Source organism: Notamacropus eugenii, chromosome 5, assembly GCF_028372415.1.
Source record: "Notamacropus eugenii isolate mMacEug1 chromosome 5, mMacEug1.pri_v2, whole genome shotgun sequence".
Taxonomy (NCBI): domain Eukaryota; kingdom Metazoa; phylum Chordata; class Mammalia; order Diprotodontia; family Macropodidae; genus Notamacropus; species Notamacropus eugenii.
Window position 1 is genome coordinate 388,772,438 of NC_092876.1, and position 21,645 is coordinate 388,794,082.

Sequence of the window (21,645 nt, forward strand, 5' to 3'; positions counted from 1 at the left end):
TCTTCTTCCCATAGCTATTTTTGGTAGTTGTAATGAAAGCTATCTTTATGTTAGGAAAGTAATGTTTGTCTGTGGAATAATATGGAATTAATTATTCATTATTGGACCAAGCTGGGCTCAAAAGACGCAATGTAAAAGGATACCTTCTCTCACTTCTTTTGTAAATGTGTGGTCTTTGATTTCTTTCATGATACTTACTTTCACCTCTATTTTTATGTAATTTTGTACCCTCCATAGAGCCTTTGCTCTTGACTTTGACGGTACAAATTCTGATGATGTCTCCAAATACTAGGCTGGAGAACTACTAGTGTTTAGGAAAAATGAAAGGCACTGGATATAGTTTTGTTACTTGTGATGAAACAGCAACCAAAAAGCTAACTTTGGAAATGTTGTGTAATATATTGCATTTGACATTTATTATTTTCTAGCTTTGTGTTGGTTGATTTTCTATTTTATTTTGCTATTTTTGAAGGAAATTGACTTAAAATTTTTCACTAGCCTCTTCTGAGAACCTCTGTAAATGATTTTGTGCTATAAATCAATATTATAAGAGCTTGGCAAAAAAGTTCAAGTGTTTACCAGCTGAGTCAGTTTCTGGGCTCTTTTGTCCTCCTCATTATGAAGGCTGCTTTTACCAGTTAAAATTCACTAAAAAGTCATATTAAGCTGTTAACTGAATGTCCTGCCACGTCTTTTCATCTTCATATTTTGTGTAAATTGGTATTGATTTTGACCTTTGTCATTCATTCAGTCAACAAGCATTTGTTAAATGCTTGCTATGAACCAATCACTGTGGATATGAAAAAAAGCAAAGCAAGTGCCCAGTCTCAAAGGGAATGGCAAAATACAAATAACTGTGCATGTATTATCTATATAGAATAGATGGAAAACAGTCTGAGAGGGAAAAGCATTAGCAGCTCAGGTCAGAGTGGGACACTAGAAAAGTCCTGTTGTAGAAGATGGGATTTGAGTGGGGTTTTGAAGAAAGCCACAGAGATTAAGAGAGGTTAAGGGGCAGCAGGATTGAGGGACAGCTGGTGCTGTGGATAGGATATAGATTTTACTATTCAAGAACAGCAAGGAGATCAGCATTGCTTGATTGTGGAGTATATGGAGTAAAAGAGGGTTAGTTTCTGAAGAATTTAAAATGCCAAAAAGTGAAGTTTATAATCAATCTTGGAGGTAATAAGGAATCATAGGAGTTTATCATTGAGGGTGGGTATCATTATTAGATATTCACTTTAGGGAAAATCAGCAGTGGAGTGGGACATTAGATTGGATTGGAATGAAGGGAGAGATAAAATAGGGGAGACCAATTAGATGGCTGCTGAAATAGTTTAGGGAAGAGAGGAGGTGATCTCCTGAATTAGAGTTGTGGTTGTGAGAGTGGAGAAAAAGGGATATAAAAAAAAAAACAACAAAAAAACCCAACATGTTGTGAAGGTAGAATTGACAGCCTTTGGCAATAGATTGGATATGTGGTGGTGAATGAGAGTGTAGACACTGAGGTTGTGAGGTAGGGTGACTGGGAGAGGCTTAGTACTTTCAATAGTCATATGGAAATTTGGAAAGAGGGAACGATAATTAGTTTTGTTTTGGGCATGGCAAGATGTCTAAGGTACAATAATGATATCCCAAATTTTTTTGTTCATGAATAGTGCTAGCATGGCGGGGTTTATAGATAAATGAATGAATGAATGAAACAAAACACATTTGTAGAGTACTTACTATGTGCCAAGCATTGCACTAGTGCTGAAGATACAACTAGAAAAGTAAGATAGTCCCTGCTTTTCAGGAGCTCATTTTCTAAATGGAGAGACAACACATAGGGAAGACTTCAACTGAAAGTAAAGTGGAAGGGTTCCATAGTCCTTACAGTGCAGTGGCAAAGCTGATGTTAATGATCCTTCTTTAAGGTTTCCACTGACAAAATTACATCAGTTTCTGATGCTGAACTTTTTGCTGGTGCCAAGGATTTTGGTGACTGTGGTGCCAATGCGATATGCACAACAGCCACTATTTATATGTATGCCTATTTCCAGGGTAAATTCACAAAATATAAACTCTCTTTCTCAAAGAAGAAACCAAAATATTTATTCAGAAAAACCAAAGCAATCGAGGTAATAAAACAATCTATACACATTATCAATGCAGGGAGCAAAGCTATGCCCAAGCCTTCTCTCTGTTAGACCTCCTCACAAACAAGCTCCCTTAGACAAAATTACTCCCTCTCACTCAAACTAGCTGCTCTGCTCTGCTCTGCCTGCTCTCTCTCTCTCTGTCAGTTCCACGTCACTTTCTCCCTTCCTGCTCCACCCTTTCAGCAAGTTCCTCCCACCATCAGCTCCATGTGACTCAAGCTGTGGGCTGAGCCAAAACTCAAGCAGATCACATGGGCCTATTAAAGGACAGGAAAGGTCTTCAGAATCTCTCTTTTGGGGATCCTTAGTAGCTGTTGCTGTAGCACCTGCAGGTACACTGTATCTCTGCTGGGTTTGCTTTCCAGGATGTGGACTAACAACACTGTTCTGGAAGCATTGCTGTTCTCAAAGCTATTGGGTGCAGGATCCTAGGACGTCTCCTATCAGTGTCTGTAGAAGGGTCAGCACTTAAGGTGGTGATAGTAGTTTGAATTACTGGACACGTGCTACCTCCTGTCTGTCTCTTAGGGTGCTCTGCTACTTCAGCTAAGTTGACTTGCTAGGTCAGGGGTGGTGGAGAGGAGTTATCTGGCAACTGGTGAGAACAGCTAGCTTCTATCGCCTTCCTAAGAGCTGAGCTGCTGGACCAGTGACCTGGGGGGGAGGGTGCAACCACTCCTAGGGCTCTTGTACTGAACTGCTTGTTGGTAATGGTTGGTGATTGTTGCTGGTGATAATGAAGGTAAGTGAATGCCTTCTGTAATGATATCTCCCCTGAGTGCTGATTTCAGGGTACGGTTCAGAAGCAGATGTGGTAGTTTAGAGCAGTGCTTCTTAAACTGTGGGTCACAACCCCATATGGGGTTGGGTAACTGAATGTGGGGGTCATGAAAAATTTGGCCACAGTAAAAGGTTTCTGAATACTCAATGACTAAAAATTAATTCAAATGTGTGATGAATCTGAGGTGTTTCTGGCAGCACTTGCCCATGTTTTATCATGCGACTTTACTGCAGCTTTGGTTCTAAGCACACATGTGCACTTTGCACTGCTCATGCCATCACACTACGCAACGTCAATGAATACTACCAGAAATATCTCAGCTCGGATTCCAGACTATTTCATGTTATGAATTGCAGGTTTTTACTGTACATGCAAAAGTCTTTAAATGAATTTTGGCTTTGGATTAGGACAGAATTTCCAACAATTTCTGCAATAATCCTAAACATTTTTCTGTGATTTTGTACTACGTATTTCTGTGAAGCAGCATTCTTATTATAAATTCAAAACATTGATCAGCTCTGAAAAACACTGAAAATGCTCTACATCCTGCAGCATCAAATATTTCATCAAGATTTAATTCTTTATGGAAGAATAAATAAGTATATCCATCTCATTAGTAAGCAAATTTACTTTCACCTTTAATAAGTGGTAAAATTATACATATACCAAAGGATTATGTTAAAATAAATTTCCTTATGATTTATTATCAGTAAATGTTTGCTTTGTATGCCAATTTTATTTGCTTACACCTGGGGTTACATAGAAACTTCTTGGGCTAAAGGGGGTTGTAAGTGGAAAAAGTTAAAAAGCCCTGGTTTAGGGAACGTTGCTATTTTTAAGGTGCAGAGTTCTGGACTCTCTCCATTAGGGTCAAGGTGGTTGTGATTATGACTTGTCTGGCTCTTACTGCCTGCCATCTCTCCCTCAAAGTGCTCTGTTGTTTTAAATTTAGCTGGAAATCATCTGCATAGAGATTATAATTGAACTGATGGATGCTGATGAGATCAAATGAGGCATTATAGAGCAAAAAAAACCAAGAGTGCACAGGACAGAGCCCTTGGGGGACACTCACTGTTGCTGAATGTGAAATGAAGAGCCATTAAAAAGACTGAGGAGCAATGGTTGGTCAGATAGGAGGAGAAAAAAGAGTTATCAGTGTTCCAAAAACCTAGAGAGGAAAAAAGTATCTAGGAGGAGAAGGTGATCAACTATTTCATACTGCAGAATGGTCACAAAGGATGAAAGCTGAGATATAGCCCTCAGATTTGGCATTTAAAAGAATTTTGATAATTTTGGAGAGGGCTGTTTCAGGTGAATGGTGAGACCAAAAAACAGTGTGGAGAGATTAGAAGAGTGAGAGGAGAAAAGCAGTGGAGATCACAAGAGTGGATAGTTGTCTCAAGGAGGTCAACCATGTAGATAGTAGTCAGTAGGATCAAGTGAAGGATTGGTCCTTTTTCCTTTGATTTGTTTTGTTGTTAGGATGGGAAACTTTTGTTGTTAGGGTGAGTCTATAGGTATCAAGGAAGGAACTCTGAGGTAGGGAAAGACTGAAGTTGAGAGAGGGTGAGAATGATAATGGGGAAAATTCTTTGGAGAAATTGGGAAGAAATGGGAATAAAGATTCATGTATAAAGGTTGGCTTTGGAAAGGAGGAATAATACTTTTTTATCCCAGATCAGAATGAAGGAAGAGATGGGGGTAGGGAAGAATGTCTGAATGATAAAAGATGAGGAGGAGAGGAGTTCTCATCCAATGGCTTTAATTTTTTTAGGTGACATACCAGGTAAGTTCCTTTTGCTTGGGGAACAGGGCAGGAGAATGACACGGGAGGCTTATGGAGAGATTTGAAACAGCTATTGGGAGAAATGAGATAACCATTTGATAAAGGAGAAATAGATTGTTTGTCTTGCTTTAGAGAGGATCCAGTTGAGATTAGACAACATAAATTTTAGTGTACTCAGCTCAGTTTAATTGTTTCCTTCAGTTCGATTGGCAGAAGGTGGATAGGATTAAATGAGATAGATAATGGGAATAATTCAAAGTTGAGGCTTATCAGGATGTGATTGGACAACAGAACAAGGGAGGGAGACTTTGCTCTAATTGGTGATCTGACTGTATGCCATCTGATTTGGAATGGACTCCCACATCAATAACCAATTGCCTTTAGAAATATATTAATTTCCTTTTTTTCAATGTTTTTCAATGTTTGCTGTATTCACTGCCTCTCTCCTCTCTTGAAGAAAGAAATCATGCCACACATTAGGTTTCTGAACGGTCTAAAAACCTTTGGCCTCTGTCATTTCTTTATCCAGAATCATGTTTTCCAACATATTTTGCATTGCCTTTTTCTATGCCCACCTTCGATGAAAATTACTGAGTACCGAAAAATAATTGAAAATTTTCTAAGAGCTAAAGTTAGGAGACTGTCAATCTATTTCAGGTTCATATGGATTTGATTTGAAGGTTCCTTTCAAATTTTTAACTAAATGTCTCTCTTTCATCTTCTGCAACAGATGTTGATTAATAAATTGCCATTATCTTTAATGTGGCCTTTTTTATTTATACTTATGATGAACTTTGAAAAGATAAGATGACAATTTACTCTGAAATGATATTGCTTGTTACTGTTGGGTACATGGTGAAAATACCTGAACTAGTATCCTTGTTTGCCCTTTCAAGTATCACCTGTGAACTTGTTCACTTTATAGGTATGACTTATTTATATCTTGCTTCATTTTAAGAAAAAAAATCATTCTCAATGTACTTCTATTTCTAATAATGTCACATCACTACATAAATAGCATCAGTAGTTAAATTGATGCTTATTTATTTATTTTAAATAGTATTTTATTTTTTTCTCCAATTACATGTCGATAATTTTTAGCATTCATTTTTTACAAGATTTTGAGTTCCAGATTTTTCTTTCTCCTTCCTACCCCTCCTCTCTTTTTAAAATAGTAGGCAATATGATATAGCCTATACATGTGCTACTATGTAAAACATTTCCATATTAGTGACAATTATGAAACAGATCAAAATGAAAAAAAAAACACACAAAAAAGAATAAAATGAATGAAAAAAGTATGCTTCATTCTACATTCAGAGTTCATCAGTTCTTTATCTGGATGTAGAAAGTATTTCCCTTTGTGAGTCCTTTGTATTTGTCTTGGATCATTGTGTTGCTGAGAAGAGCTGAATTATTCATAGTTGATCACCGTACAATGTTGCTGATACTGTGTACAATGTTTTCCTGGTTCTGCTCATTTCCCTTTGCATCAGTTTGTATAAGACTTTCCAGGTTTTTCTGAAATCGTTCTGTGCATCATTTCTTATTGCATGATAGTATTGCATTACATTTCTCTCCCATAATTTGTTCAGTCATTCCCCAACTGATGCTCATCCTTTCAATTTTCAACATTTTGCCGCCATGAAAAGGGCTGCTATAAATATTTTTGCACATGTAGTTCCTTCTTTCTCTCTCTTTGTCTCTGTCTCTTTGTCTCTGTCTCTGTCTCTCTGTCTCTGTCTCTCTCTTTCTGTCTCTCTCGCTCTGTCTCCCTCTGTCTCTCCCTCTGTCTCTCTCTAATTCTTTGAGACACAGACCTAGTACTGGTATGAAGGATCAAAGGGTATGCCCAATTTGGTTGTCCTTTAGGCATAATTCCAAATTGTTCTCCAGAATGGTTGGATCAGTACTCAACTCCACTAGCAGTGCATTAGTGTCCTAATTTTCCCACATCCTCTTCAACATTTATCATTTTCCTTTTCTGTCATAATTAACACTCTGATTGGTGTGAGGTGGTACCTCAGAGTTATTTTAATTTACATTTCTCTAATCAGAAATGATTTAGAGCAGTTCCTCAAATGCCTATAGACAGTTTTGATTTCTTCATCTGAAAACTGCCTGTTCACATCCTTTGACCATTTATCAATTGGGAAATGGCTTGTATTATTATAATTTTGACTCAGTTCTATATATATTTGAGAAATGAGACCTGTATCAGAGACATTTGCTATAAAGAGTGTTTCCTAGCTTTCTGCTTTCCTTTTAATCTTCACGCTGGTTTTGTTTGTGCAAAAACTTTTTAATTTAATATACTGAAAATGATCTATTATATATTTTGTAATGATCTTTATCTCTTATTTGATCATAAACCTGTAACTCACTTAACTTCTCCTTTATGAATTTGGATGCTGTATCACTTGGTGCATATATGTTTAGTATTGATATTATTGCATCGTCTATGAAGTAAGATATAGTAAGATACAGTTTTAGTAAGATATAGTTTCCTTCCTTATCTCTTAATTAGGTCTGTTTTTGCTTTTGCTTTGTCAGACATCAGAATTAGTACTCCTGCATTTTTTTTCACTACAGCTGAAACATAGTAGATTCTGCTTCAGTCCCTTACCTTTACTCTGTGTGTCTGTCTCTCTGCTTCAGGTATTTCTTGTGAACAACATATTGTAAGATTCCAGTTTGCTCTTCTCTGCTATCTACTTCTATTTTATGGGAGAGTTCATCCCATTCACATTCACTGTTGTGATTACTCTATTTTCCCTCCATCCTCTATTTCCTCTTACTTGTCCTCTCTCTCCTTTCACCCTTTTCCTCCTCAGTGATGTTTTACTTCTGTCTACCACTTCCCCTGGCCTGCCCTCTATTCTGTGAGTCCCTATGCCTGTCTTTACTTAATCTTCTCCCCTTCTACTTTCTTGTTGGACAAGACAGATTTCTATATTCTATATTCATCTGATTATGTATATCATTTTCTCATTGAGCCAATACTGATGACAATAAGTTTCAAGTGATATCCATTGTCCATCCTCCCATCTTTCCGTCTACTGTAATAGGTTTTTTGTGCCTCTTCATATGAAATAATTTACCCCATTCTACCTCTCCCTTCTGCACCCAATATACTCCTCTTTCTCATCCCTTAATTATTTTTTATGTCATTCCCTCAAATTCACCTTATACTTGTACCTCAGTCTATGTATATTCCTTGTAGATGTACTATTAGTGGTATAATTTTTAAGAATTATAAGCATTATCTTCCTATGTAGGGATGTAAACAGTTCCACTCCATTGAATCCCTTGTGTTTTCTTTTTCATTTTTACTTTTTTATGCTTTGTTGGGATTGGAAGCTCAATTCCGTGTGGACGGTCTCGGGCGGGTAAAAGTGGGACTTCTAAATCTTAGAGTCTTATGAGGCCCTCCATGAACAGTGGGAGTTCGAGAAGGTCAGACTGAGCTAGCTCGGCTAGCTCGGGTATTTCCGCCTCTCCCCTGGAGATACGTGATGGGTGGATGCCCTCGAGGTCGTCCCGGATTGGAGCACACCTAGTTACCTAACAGCACGGTATTGAGATGCAAACTGTGTGGCTGAAGATTAAGTAGGATTGAGGAAGCCAGAAAGCTCTCTCTTAGCACGTGTGGAGCCAAAGAGGATAGTAGGGCTCCGGTTCTTTTCTTTCTCTCTCCCCTCCCCCTCTCTCCCCGCTTGTACTTCTACTTCCAATCCCTTAAGCTTAGCCTCCTTAGGAAATCTCCCCCTCTTCCTCCTAAGGAAGACTTCCCTGCACTTGTAACTAGACCCTGTAATAAAGCTCAACCCCTGTTCGACTCTGGAACGTCCTTTCTCTCATACGTGCATCCGGCGTGGCCAGCCAAAGACCTCGGAGGTGAGGTAGGAAAGACTCGGGTAGCCCAATACAGGCCTCTAGGTCTGGCAATGCTTCTCTTGGGTTTTAATATTGGAGATGATTTTTTTTTGTTCAGTTTGGGTCTTCTCCCTATGAAAGTTTGAAATCCTTCTATTTCATTGAAAGCCTATTTTTTCCTTTGACATACTATGCTTAGTTTTGCTGAAAAAAGTGATTTTTAGTTATAGTCTTAGTTTCTTTGCCTTCACAGAATATCATTTTCTGTGACCTCTGATCATTTATTGTTGCAGCTGCTAAGTCCTGTGTAATCTCAATATTTGAATTGTTTCTTTCTGGTCACTTGCAGTATTTTTTCCTTGACCTGATAGTTTTGTAATTTGGCTATAATGTTCCTTGAAGTTTTTATTTTGGGATCTCTTTCCTGAGGTGATTGATAGATTCTTTCAGTGCCTGTTTTGCCCTCTAGTTCCAGGATATTGGGGCAGTTTTCCTTGATAATTTCTGAAAAGATGATGTTCAGGTCTTTCTTTTGATTATGGCTTTCAAGTAGTCCAATGAGTCTGTCTCTCCTGGATCTATTTCCCAGTTCAGTTGTTTTTCCAATGAGGTATTTTACATTTTCTTCTTCTTTTTTTCATTTTTTAAAAAAAATTGTTTGATGGATTCTTAAGGTCTTTTAGAGTCATTAGCTCTAAATCCAGATTTTGCTGACCATTGGTCTATCACTGTATCTACTATGCCATTTTGCTTCTGAGCTGGGGAAGACCTAATCATAGTAGTACTTCTGAAATATTGCTTAAGCAGTGTAGTGAATGTATTTGAGAAACATGACGTGGGAGGTGGGAAGACCAGTTAGGGTGGTATTTTAAGTGGTATGGAAGGAGGGTTGTAGAAACTCAGGGCAGAGAAACTAGTTAGGATGCTATTGGTGAGTGCAGTGATAAATGTTTGAATTATGATGGTGATAGAGGGGAAACAGATCATCAGGATGAAATGGAGACATTTTAACTATATAGTATTTGGGAAAACTAGCAGTTAAGCACATAATAGTTACTTAATAAATGTTTACTGACTTATTAACTGATAGGTGTTTGATCTTTGTGAAAAGCAGAATAGCTGATATATTCTTGACTTGCCTTAATAATAATAAATTATCGTTTTATTTAAAAAAATGAGAGACCAGTGAGGGGAATTTCTATTCCAGATTCTGATGAGTAAAGAAGAATAAGTTATTGAATTAAAAGAAGAAAACTTTTGAGCAAGTGACCCTATTAGTATAGAATTAGAGAGAGAGGAAGAATGGAAAACCAGGCATAATCCTATATATAGGATATGATATGATCTTGAAAGAGTAGATTTGTGAAATTCTGAAGGCAGCACTGGAAATGATCATAATACATGGAATAAGAGGAGTACTCTTTGAAGAGACTAATGTGGAAAATAATAATATTTTATTCATGTTTATATAGTGCTGTAACATTTGCAGAGTGCTACATAATAATGGCAAAAACAATGCCAGTGTCTTGACTTATTTCAAAAAGGAGATGGGCAAACTTAGAATGGAGTTGTGAAAAGCCTTTGTTTTTGAGTTAGACAACACAAATTCACCTAATAGATAAACTGTACTATTCAAGAATAATTTTAAAAAGCTGGTATCTGCTAAGAACCACATGAATGAGTTTATTTTTATTTATCTATCTGTCGTCTATCTTATCTACCTATAGATAGACAGAAAAAGAAAAAACAGAGGAGTAGTTACTGATGTGGAAGGAGACTTAGATAAGTTAATTGCTTTTGAGGCCAATGAAAGAAAACTCAAGAAAAAAGGGTCACTTTCTAGTGCCATGCTACAGAGAGGTTAAGAAGAATTAGAACTAGAAAAGGCAAAAAAAGGTCATTGAATTTGGTAAATGATTGATATAAGAACAAAGCAAGGTAATAAAGACAAGTTCAATGATGAGGGTTTTTTGCATTCTTGAGTTTATTCATAAATCTCAGCTGCTTCTGTGTACATTTTGAAGATGTACACATCACATGTTCAGATCAGTAATATGTTACGTGTTATGTTTATTTTGACCAATGATTGCTTGAAAGATACTTTTAATAAAATATTAAATGCAAAAGTAAAATTAAAAAAAGATACATGTTGTTTGTCAAGCTGACAGACCCAACAGATGCAAATTGTCCAATTAAGAACTTCTAATAAAGGTGGATATTATCAATTAAATCAATGAATCCTTACATAAGAAATAGAAATGCCAAAGGATGCAAAATCTCCACATTTCCTTATTGTTAGTCATTAGCTATTTCATGAACAACTATATTAGCATCTATACTGTCAGTGATAGTAAATGATGGGGAGATACCCATGTAATAGAGTGTCCACCAAACTCTAGGTTAAAAGAAATAGAAAGATATATAAACCAAACCTCATAGTCAGGTAGATACACACAAAAGAACTGTATCTTCAAAAGAAAAACATTACATAAGTAAAATTGCTTCTGAAAAATAGAGAAATTTCCCCAATTGATAAACGGTCAAAGGATATGAACAGGAAGTTTTCAGAGGAAGAAATTAAAGATATCTGTAGTCATATGAAAAAATGCTCTAAATCACTATTGATTAGAGAGATGCAAATCAAAACAACTCTGAGGTACCACATCACCCCTATCAGATTGACTAATGTGACGGAACAGGAAGATGGTAAATGTTGGAGAAGATGTGGGAGAGTTGGAACACTAATTCATTGTTGGTGGAGATGTGAGCTGATCTAACCATTCTGGAGAGCAGTTTGGAACTATGCCCAAAGGGCTACAAAAATATGCATACCCTTTGACCCAACAATATCTCTGCTAGGACTGTATCCCCAAGAGATCATAAAAATGGGAAAGGGTCCCACATGTACAAAAATATTTATAGCAGCACTCTTTGTGGTGGCCAAAAACTGGAAATCAAGGGGATGCCCATCAATTGGGGAATGGGTGAATAAATTATGGTATACGAATGTAATGGAATACTGTTGGGTCATAAGAAATGATGAACAGGAAGACTTTAGAGAGGCCTGGAAAGATTTATATGATCTGATGCTGAGTGAAAGGAGCAGAACCAGGAGAACTTTGTACACAGCAACAACCACAGTGTGCGAGAGTTTTTTTCTGGTAGACTTGGAACTTCATTGCAATGCAAGGACTTAAAAAAAATCCCCAGTGGTCTTTTAAGGCAAAATGCCTTTCACATCCAGAGAAAGAACTATGGAATTCAATCACAGAATGTAACAGATCATTTTCTTTTGTATTATGTTTTGGTTTGTTATATGATTTCTCCCATTCATTTTAATTCTTCTACACAGCATAACTATAGTGAAAATGTATTTAATGGGAATGTATGTGTAGAACCTGTATAAAATTGTATGCCACCTTAGGGAGGGAGGGGGAAAAAATCTAAGTTATATGGTAGTGATTGTAGAACACTGAAAATAAATAAAATTAATAAAAATAAAGAAAAATAAAGAAACTGATGTAAGCTGCAGATAACCTTGGAGACAGCCATTACATTTTTTTGCTGTTGTAAGGGCATATGATTGATATGGAGCAGCTAGGTGGCAAAATGGATAGAGCACCAGGGCTGTAGTTAGGAAGATATGAGTTAAAATCCAACCTCAGACACTTATTAGCTATGTGACTTTGGGCAAGTGACTTAACCCTGTACGCCTCAGTTTCCTCATCTGTAACATGAGGTGGGGAAGGAAATAGCAAGCCACTCCAGTTTCTTTGCCAAGGAAACCCCAAATGGGATCATGCAAAATCTTTCATGACTGAAATAACTGAATAAAAATAAATTCCTATATGGATACCTTTATAGATTAATGGCCTTATCATTGTGGGTAATCATTTCTGTAGCGAAAATCATAATCTATCCACATCTTATTCAGTGCTGTTTTTATTCCTGTCACTAGTAACAATGACAGCTGGTACTTGTTACCTGGATAACACTAGTTAAATCACAACTCTCTTGGTTTCAGTTTCCCAGGGATCAGGTTAAATCTCTAAAGCCTTTCAAGCTCAAAATTTATGGTTCTATATGTGATTTGCTTTAAGTTTATGAAATACTTGCTTCATATACCTTTTAGCTGGGTGATACAATCATATACCTTTTAGTTGGGTGATACAATCATATACCTTTTAGTTGGGTGATACAAGAATTAGAATGCTAATTCTCAGGATCATTTTTCAGGCAAGAGAACTTTCATTCAGTTAAGTGTCTGTTAAGTGGTAGCAATACATGAACAACTTCTGTTTTCTGAATCTGTGCTTTTTCATTTATCTATTCTAAGTCCAGTATTCTTTCTGGTACTACTAGAAGGAAGAAAGAATACAGTCATAAGAAAAGTTTTGTTACTATTCTTTGCTCATGAATCTAGAGTGAGATCATTAAAAGTGGTAAAGTTTCTTCAGTAGCATCCTACTGATAAAATACCTGACATCATCTCTGCATCATAGTTACAGGTCCATTAAAATCTTGCTATCTTTTCATCATTGTTCCACATCATATAGGCAGAGCAATTCATTTTTCTCAAACTAAGACTTGTCCACAAAGTATCTTCAGTTAATTTTAATGACTCTGTGACATTATGAAAGACTATACAATGGAGGTATGAGTTTATTCTTAGAGTGGATAAAATCAAAGAAAACAACCATTTATCTGGGCTATTTTACACATTACTACTAGCTCTTGCAACAAATTCAGGATAACTTGATGATGCATGGAATACCTATTCTCCTTTGGTATCACATAATGGAATTTTTAATTTGACCCAGTCACATTATGGAATGCTTAAATGGTTTTGGCCATGTCTCAAATAGAATTTCTTCCAGAATAATTGAACACAATTGTATTAGTTTCTGCCTAATGTAGTCCACTTAAAGCTTGACCAATAAATGATCTTTCAAAAAATGCCCAGTCAGATTCAATCATAATGAATTTTTGCTAATGCATTTAATTCAAAAAAAGTTTGACACTGTGCTAGATGGTAGAGAGTACAAAGACAAAAAAGACATAGATCATGGCCTAGATAATCTTTCATTAATTCTCTAAGATATCTCTATTCCCTTCTGTCCACAACAAACCATCTTTTGTAAGAAAGATTTAAAAAGGAGGAAACAAACAAAGTTCCACAAAACTAACCAAAGTATCTACCATTTCTGACAGTATTTGTAATATTCCATACATTAAAGTTCACTTTCTCTGGAGACAAAGTGAACTGTTCTCTGGAGCTAAGCAAAGTACTTTTAAATTGAAGGAACACCATTTACTGTTCTGTTTCAATGGAAAATAATAGAACTTTTCTTTTACTAGAGAATGTCATTTATTACAAATGAAACAATTTAAAAATTTAGAAGAATATCTTGTTATGGTAAAAAAAAAAACTACCTATTTTTTGGATGTTGCTTTTTAAAAACTATTTATAGGTAATACAATTATTAAACGTGCTTTCAGTATGTCCAGAACTTATCACTTTAGTGAAATCATAACTGATAGTTTAACCTATATTATTTCAAGCTGGATTAATCAGTGTTTGAAAATTGTGAAAGAGGTGTTTGTATGTATGTGCATGCATGTGTATTTTCGTTTGTATATAAGCCACCTTGAAAATATTTATATTAGTTCTCAAAGTCCTACTTTCATGCTTTGTTGTGTCATGGAAGAAACCTGTAGTTATCAAAGGATGTGTCAAGGGATCAAATATCTGTCAGGTCATACCAAGCTAGAAATGCTTTCAGTGTAGTCTGCGTAAGTGGAGACATTGGTCACTATGTGATATTCTTGTTTGTTTATTTATTTTTATTTTTTTTATTTACTTTTCATTGTGGTCCTAGTAACACATAAAGACTCCCCACTAAGCCAAGGCTCTTTTTATGGAGAGAATAGAAATTCGGCAAATCACTTGAAATATTCAGACTTTTAAATTAACACAACATTCCAGTCTTCTGGAGCTCTGATAAATAATGAATTAATAGTATATTCCCAATAGTAGTGAACTTCTCCTGGACTATACTTTTTTGGTCTGAAGCTAGTTGCAGAACCTTCATGAATCCTTGCAGTATCCCATCTGTGTGTGAGCATACTGGGATGGGTCAACCTGATTTCTCATCTTAGGATTTGGAACTGAAAAGGATGATGGGGATCATTTAGTCCCAATTTTCCATTTTATGATTGAAGAAACTGAGATCTAGGTTTATGAAATTACTTCGGAAGTGTTGCACAGGTAGTAGTAGCAGAACCAGAATCTGAAACAATTTTCTTTTTTCTCACTCCAACTTTACTTTTATTACACTATGCAATCTCTGCAACACAAGCTGTTTTCACAATGCGGTCAGGTCTTGGCTATTTCTTGGAAATCCAAGGGATTTATCAGTTAATATGTAAGATCTGGAAGCTTTAATATATTCTGAATCCAAGCTATGTTTAAAGTAAAGATTGGACCAGAAATATCCTGCCAGGAGATATTTCAGACTATCCTTGCTAGGCTCTCCTTTGTGCTTAGAGAAGGCTTCATGCTTTAAGTTATATATGAGAATCAGAACTATAAGAGACTATAAAATTATGAAGGACCTTAGGCATGATCTATCTAACTTCATAATTTTATGAGTAGGGAAACTGAAGCTGAAAAGGTTGGGGGACATGCCTCAGGCCAAACACTAGTTGGTGGCAGGATTGGGACTAGATTTATACATCTTTCTGCCCTGTAATGAAATTGCGTTTTGTTCACATCCACATGACTGGGAATGATCTTGGAATTGGAGATTATCTCTGTTTTCATTGTGTAGATGACTGGCTGTGCAGATAGGATGCTTTATGATTTCTTTTTCCTAAAATGAAAAATTCATTATGGAAGATAACTGTCATTTGATCAGACTGACAAAGTAATGAATACAGAGAATACAGCAACTTTTCAAATTTATAATTTGAATATCACTGAGTTAAAATGCGGAAAAAGGGGAAGCTCTTTAATAATAATTATGCATCTCTTCAAGTTTATATTCTGGTATACTGAGTACATTTTTGAGGGAACATCTATAGGAGTTAGCCATTTTCTGTTTTATTCAAATTTTTACGTGGACCTTTTTTCTTTTTTAGCTCATGTTGCTATTATTTTTCTGTCAAATGCATGTATTTAAAAATATACCACATAGAAGATCTATGTACACTGATGAATATTTCTTAAATACTATAATGAATATCTTATTCCTTTATTAAGACTTGGATTTCAAAAACATGGATTATTTCTTTCTAAATTCCATTATTTAATTATGCAAATTCAGTACACTGATGTGTTGTGTCTGATCTATTGAAAATGTGAATTGGACCTTTAGAGTGTAAGTGATGTCATATCTTTTATGGACAAAATTCCTTGCAGGAGGGACTGGTTGATTAGCAAGCTTAGGGGCTTTCAAGGATATTGATTCAACCAAGCATAATGTCATCACCTGCTTCTCTTTTGGCTGTCTCTTAACCATTTAGAGGCCTTATCTACTCATGGCAGAATCCCAAATGTTTTATCAAGTAGAAAACAAAAAGCTAGACTAAAACATGTCAGCCATTTTCTCTGTATTTTTCCTTCCGTAGCTTTAAATATGTTTAAATGAATTCTTATTTAACTTACTTAAGCATTGTAATCACTATCAGATGCTAAAAAATCTGTTTTCCCCCCAGATGTATTACTGCTTTGCAAAGGAGAAACAAAGGAAAATAGCCCAGCTTTTCCCTTTCTGTTGTAATGTGCAGTTTTCATTGAAATAGAATATATGATTATATTTTAGATTAAAAACTCCACCAATATTCCACATTAGTTTCAAGTTTTGTATTTATACTTTTCAGTCTGTAGAACACTGCATTTAAAATCTCCAGAAAACTCCTCGAGAATAAGGATTATTTCATTTTATCTTATATTTGTATCCCCAGCACCTAACACAATGCTTGGCACTTAGTAGGTGCTTAATAAATACTTGTTGATTTTTTGTCGATAGTTGGAAATGGCTTTCCTTTCTTGAAGGAAAGGGCATCATTTACAATAACTATTCACCTGTGGGCAAAGATATTTAATGTCATATCAGCAGTGTTTTATCTAGTGTTAGTTAATGCTGTGCTAACCATAGAGAACAGTGTGGCATAGTACACAGTAAAACCTGGTGTTCAAGGTTGCTTCTAACAAATACTCGTTCTGTAATCCCATCCTGGGTAAGTCTCTTAACCTGTTGGCAATTCTGTAAGATGGTAAACTATAGATACATCAATCTGCATCATACGTGGTTATCCCATATCAGAAACTCCCTGTACCAATGAAATCATAGGTCTAGACAAAAACTAAAAGACAGATGAATAATTAAATAAGAAATTGAATGAATAAGTGGATAAATAGATGTATAAGCAAGTAGATGAACAAATGAATAAACAAATCAATCAATTATTTAGTTACTTTAAAAATACAAAACAATAAAAATTTAAAGATAACAGAAACAGATGGGGAACAGAATTTTTGAAAAATGTAAAAAAAGACTTTTTCAAAGTTCAGTAAGAATTTGAGAATAATTTATTGTGAGATTTTAAAACACAGTTTGAAATATTCCAACAAAGCATTTGAGTAAAGATAGAAAGTAGACCCACTCATAATTGTTAATCACTATCCTGAGAGTCCAAGTTGGGCCTGGAGTAGTGAGTATATTTTTCGACTTTTAATAGAGAGAAAAAAATGCTATTAATCCCTCTCAAAAATATTATTTGTTACTTTAATTTTGGGAAGCAGTTGGTTTTGTAGTTGTTGATTTTCTGTTGTTTTGGGGGAGGTATGTTATTTTGGTGTGTACTCACAGACCAATCGTGAATGTGGTGTAATCAGAAGATGATGTCACCGGTGTTTATTTGTAAGACATCTGGGCGCAGGACAATGCTATGAAAATAGAGGAAAATTCCTTGACTGTTCCTGCATTTTATTCATTTTAATGTTATGCTTTTTCTTCTCCTGTAGATTGGCATCTGTGCCTTGGCGTCATCGAATGGAAATCACTGTCCTTGTGAAGCTAAGTGTTATCTGATGTTCACCGCATCATTTCAACACTCTACCTGGAGGAAATAGCTACTGGAATTAAAGGAGGATTATATTCTGGGGATGGGCTGTAAAGACATCAGCATCTTTATTTTTTCTTAACATTGGAATGTGCCCATGACCAGGCCCAGAGCCTTCTCCGCACTCCCCTAGCTCTAGGCCTTTTACTCTCTAAAAAAGTTTTCTCTGTGTTTCGGAGGACTGGTTTTATTTTCTCCTGGCTGTGGAAGACAGAGACTTTCTGATGTTGATGTAAACAATGTCGAGGCCAAAGGGACTGTTATGGCTTCCTTTGTTCTTCACTCCAGTTTGTGTCATGTTGAACTCCAATTTCCTCCTGTGGATAACAGCACTTGCGATAAGGTTTACACTTATTGACAGCCAAGCACAATATCCAGTTGTAACCACAAACTATGGAAAAATTCGTGGCCTAAGAACACCTTTGCCCAATGAGATTCTTGGTCCAGTGGAACAATATTTAGGTGTACCCTATGCTTCTCCTCCCACTGGGGAGAGGCGATTTCAGCCCCCAGAGCCTCCATCCTCTTGGACAGGGGTTCGAAATGCTACCCAATTTGCTGCTGTCTGCCCTCAGCACCTGGATGAGAGGTCACTACTTCATGATATGCTCCCCATCTGGTTTACTGCTAATTTGGATACTTTGATGACCTATGTGCAAGATCAAAATGAAGACTGCTTGTACTTAAACATTTATGTTCCCACCGAGGATGGTGAGTACTTCATGCAAACAAGATTATAAGCACACCAACTAAAATAAGGAGGGAGAAAGGAGTCTTTGATTAAAGGTTTTTACAAAGTTCTCTTAATGTTGCTTCCCATTACAACCCCTTGATTTGTTTTCATATTGTCAGATACAAGCATACTAATTTATTCTTCATTCATCCATTTTTCACTCATTCAATGAACGCATGTCATGTGCCTGCTATGTGCAGAGCACTGTGCTAGGCTAGGTACACCTTTGATTTCCTATCTCTTATTATGAAATTATATCTCTGTGTGAGCATGTACCACAATGTTAGACTGAGAATTATTTGTTAATAAGGGAAAGTAGATGAGTAAGAAAGATAGGATTTCCTCAGTCCCATTCTGAAACTGCAGAGTTTCAGGGTGCTTCTTTTTGTGAGCATTGTTTGCTTAAGTAGGATTTTATTACTTGTTATTGGCCTTGGAGGACAAAAAATCAATAGCCATTCATCATGTTTTCATCAGATACAGAGTAAAATGGTTGTAGTGCATAATTCAATGACCATTTCCAAAGCATAATGGTGAACTTCCTTTTTATTTATTTTTTAATTTCTTTTTGATTTAGAAGCTGATGAATCTAAAAACAGATTTGGGTAACCATATCATTGAGAAACGAGGTATAGAGGTGTAGTGGATAGAAAGTTGTTGTTGGAGCCAGGAAGAGCCAAGTTCAAGTTATTTCTCTGTCACACATTAGCCCTGTGACCCTGGGCAAGTCATGTAACTTCTCAATGGTCTAGGTCACTCTCTAAGATTATATTTCAGGGATGGTGCTGACCCATGACCCTATTGTCATACGGAGTTCCCTGTTTCAATGAAAACAAAAGTCCATTCCTTATCCTTAATGCATCAGAAAACTCTTTTACTTTAAAAGTAAATACATTAAAAGTATTTCATAATCTGTGACATAGGGCTACAAAAATTGTAAGAAAAGTAGTGTTCAGTATGTCAGCTAATAATTTTCATAGCCGTATACAAATAAAAAGATCCATACAGACCAAGTTAATGAGTTATCATCTTGCTATTTTCTACGTATTGAAGCTCTACTTAGACAAAGGACAAGATAAAGCATGAAATAAAATATTCTTGGATTTAAAATAAGTAAATTTGAGTAGTAATGGACATTATCCACTGACTTAGGACATATTTTTCCAGTTTTGCATGTCTGCTTCTTTCTCTCTTTTGAAATTCTGTTTTAGAAGATTTAGGATTAGTGTCTGAAATGAACAATTGTATTAACTCAATGAGCTCCACAATTTTATCTCCTTTGTAGATAACTGAAAATCTAGCCTCATGCATTTTGATTACTGCGTTGCATAACAGCTAATAAGGCAGTCTGGATAAAATGCAACAAAAACCAGACTGAAAAATGTGTCACCAAAGCTTACAAAGAGGGGCCCATCGAATCAGATTAAACAGACTCCAATCCATTATCTACCTCTGGTCTGGCATAAGTTATTAGTGTTGTTATGGAGACAGATCACAGAATTAGGTTGTGAAGTCTAGGCCTGAAAATGACTCAAGGAGTTAAATTCACATTTGGAGCTCTTACTTAAGTACAGTGTGCCAAAGCTGTCTTTATTTGTAAAAAGTCTCTCAGTGACTGTTTTGTGCATGTGTGAAAAGGTGGACAACAGCACCCCAAACCAATTAGGGCTCTTATTTTCAGAAGCCTTCTGGGTCATGGTGTCTCTCTTTAGGGAAGAGGAAGAAAAGGACCTGGAAAAAAAAAGACTTAAATTGCTTTTAAAATGCATCAGCTGTGTGAATCTCCATGTGAGCTAGTTGTTCCATAAAGCTAACATTAGGAATCAATGTGCCTCAATTATGCTACCTAGTTCCATGAGCTACTTTGTTGTCATTTGGCCAAAATGCAATGTATAGGAAAGCCAATCAATAATGCCTTTGATTGTAGTAACCTATATTTCTGTGTGGAAAAAAAAAAGTCATAAAGCATTTGGGTTCTTTCATTGTTAAGCAGTAAATAACATATTTTGCAGGTATTAAAAAAAAGAAAAACTACTGTGGAGTGAAGCAGCAGTTTAAATACAATCAGAATATTGTCTTATGTTTCTCTAGCACTTCATATTTTTTAAACTGCTTTCATGTCCATTGTCTCATTTGATCTTAATAGAGAATCCAACTATATAATGCAAGCCTAAAAGTCAGGAAACATTTGTCCAGTATATGTAGATCTTGATTTTTTTTCTAAGTGAAACTCTGAAGCTGCATGTTAAAATAATAATTCAGGCAAGTGAGGTTTTTAAGATGGTGAAATTATTTCTGCTTGACTGAAGATACAGATCATTGAATAGCTATGTTGGTTACTTCTACTATCCTAAGAGTCAAGAAGGAATACTATGTAGTTAATTAACCATAATACATCATGTCAAAGTTTTAAGGATCTATGATTTTATCCTGGCAGATGCATATCCTAACTCTTCCATGACTTAATAGATGATTTAATGGGCTTCTTTTCCCTCCAAACTGGGGGGTGGGGTGGGGCAGTCCTCTGATGAAGACTTACAATAGCAGTTCTTCTCCCACGAAGGTCAGTCTTAGAATCTTTAGCTTACATGCCATGACTAGAACCCCTCATTTCATCTTATACTCTATTGCCATTTCATGCACCGTCCTCTGTGCCTAGAAGGTTGTCCCTTCTCACTTCCATCATTGAGAATCCCCTTTCATCAAGGGTCAGTATATGTCATATCTTACTAGATACTTTTTTAATGCCCCTAATTGTCCATGTTCTCTCCCTCTTTGAAAGTATCTTGTATTTACTCATTTGTTTACCTATCTCCTAAAAGAACATAAACTCCTCAACAGCAGGAGCCCTTTTCATTTTTTAAATTTGGTTCATAACTGGTATCACAGTGCCCAATACATATAGGTACTTATTGAATTGAAATGAATTATAGAGGCTATTCCCTATTCAACAGATACACAATATATCCTTAGGATCTTTTGCAGTTTTTCCATCTTGGTAATACCTACTTGATCTTATGTTGTACTGGCAAAATAGTGCTCTGCCCTATCAAGGCATGATGACAAGGCATCAGAGCAGGCTAGGGGTAGAGGCAATAACCATAAATATAACCCCCCAAATATGGAATTGATTGAACTTCAGCTGATTCATTGACCATATATATAGACATGGTATAGTATAGTGATCGTGTCCCTTCAGGTC

At 36.1% G+C, this 21,645-nt stretch overlaps 1 protein-coding gene across 1 annotated transcript in view; it reads left to right on the plus strand.

Moving 5' to 3' along the window:
- The window catches only part of LOC140506844 (neuroligin-4, X-linked), a 446,694-nt gene that overhangs the window by 92,435 nt on the left and 332,614 nt on the right, over window positions 1-21,645 (plus strand). The window contains exon 3 of the mRNA XM_072614461.1: window positions 17,613-18,421. Coding sequence (XP_072470562.1) covers window positions 17,950-18,421 — 472 coding nt within the window. The 5' untranslated portion in view covers window positions 17,613-17,949. The remainder of the gene's footprint in view (window positions 1-17,612; window positions 18,422-21,645) is intronic.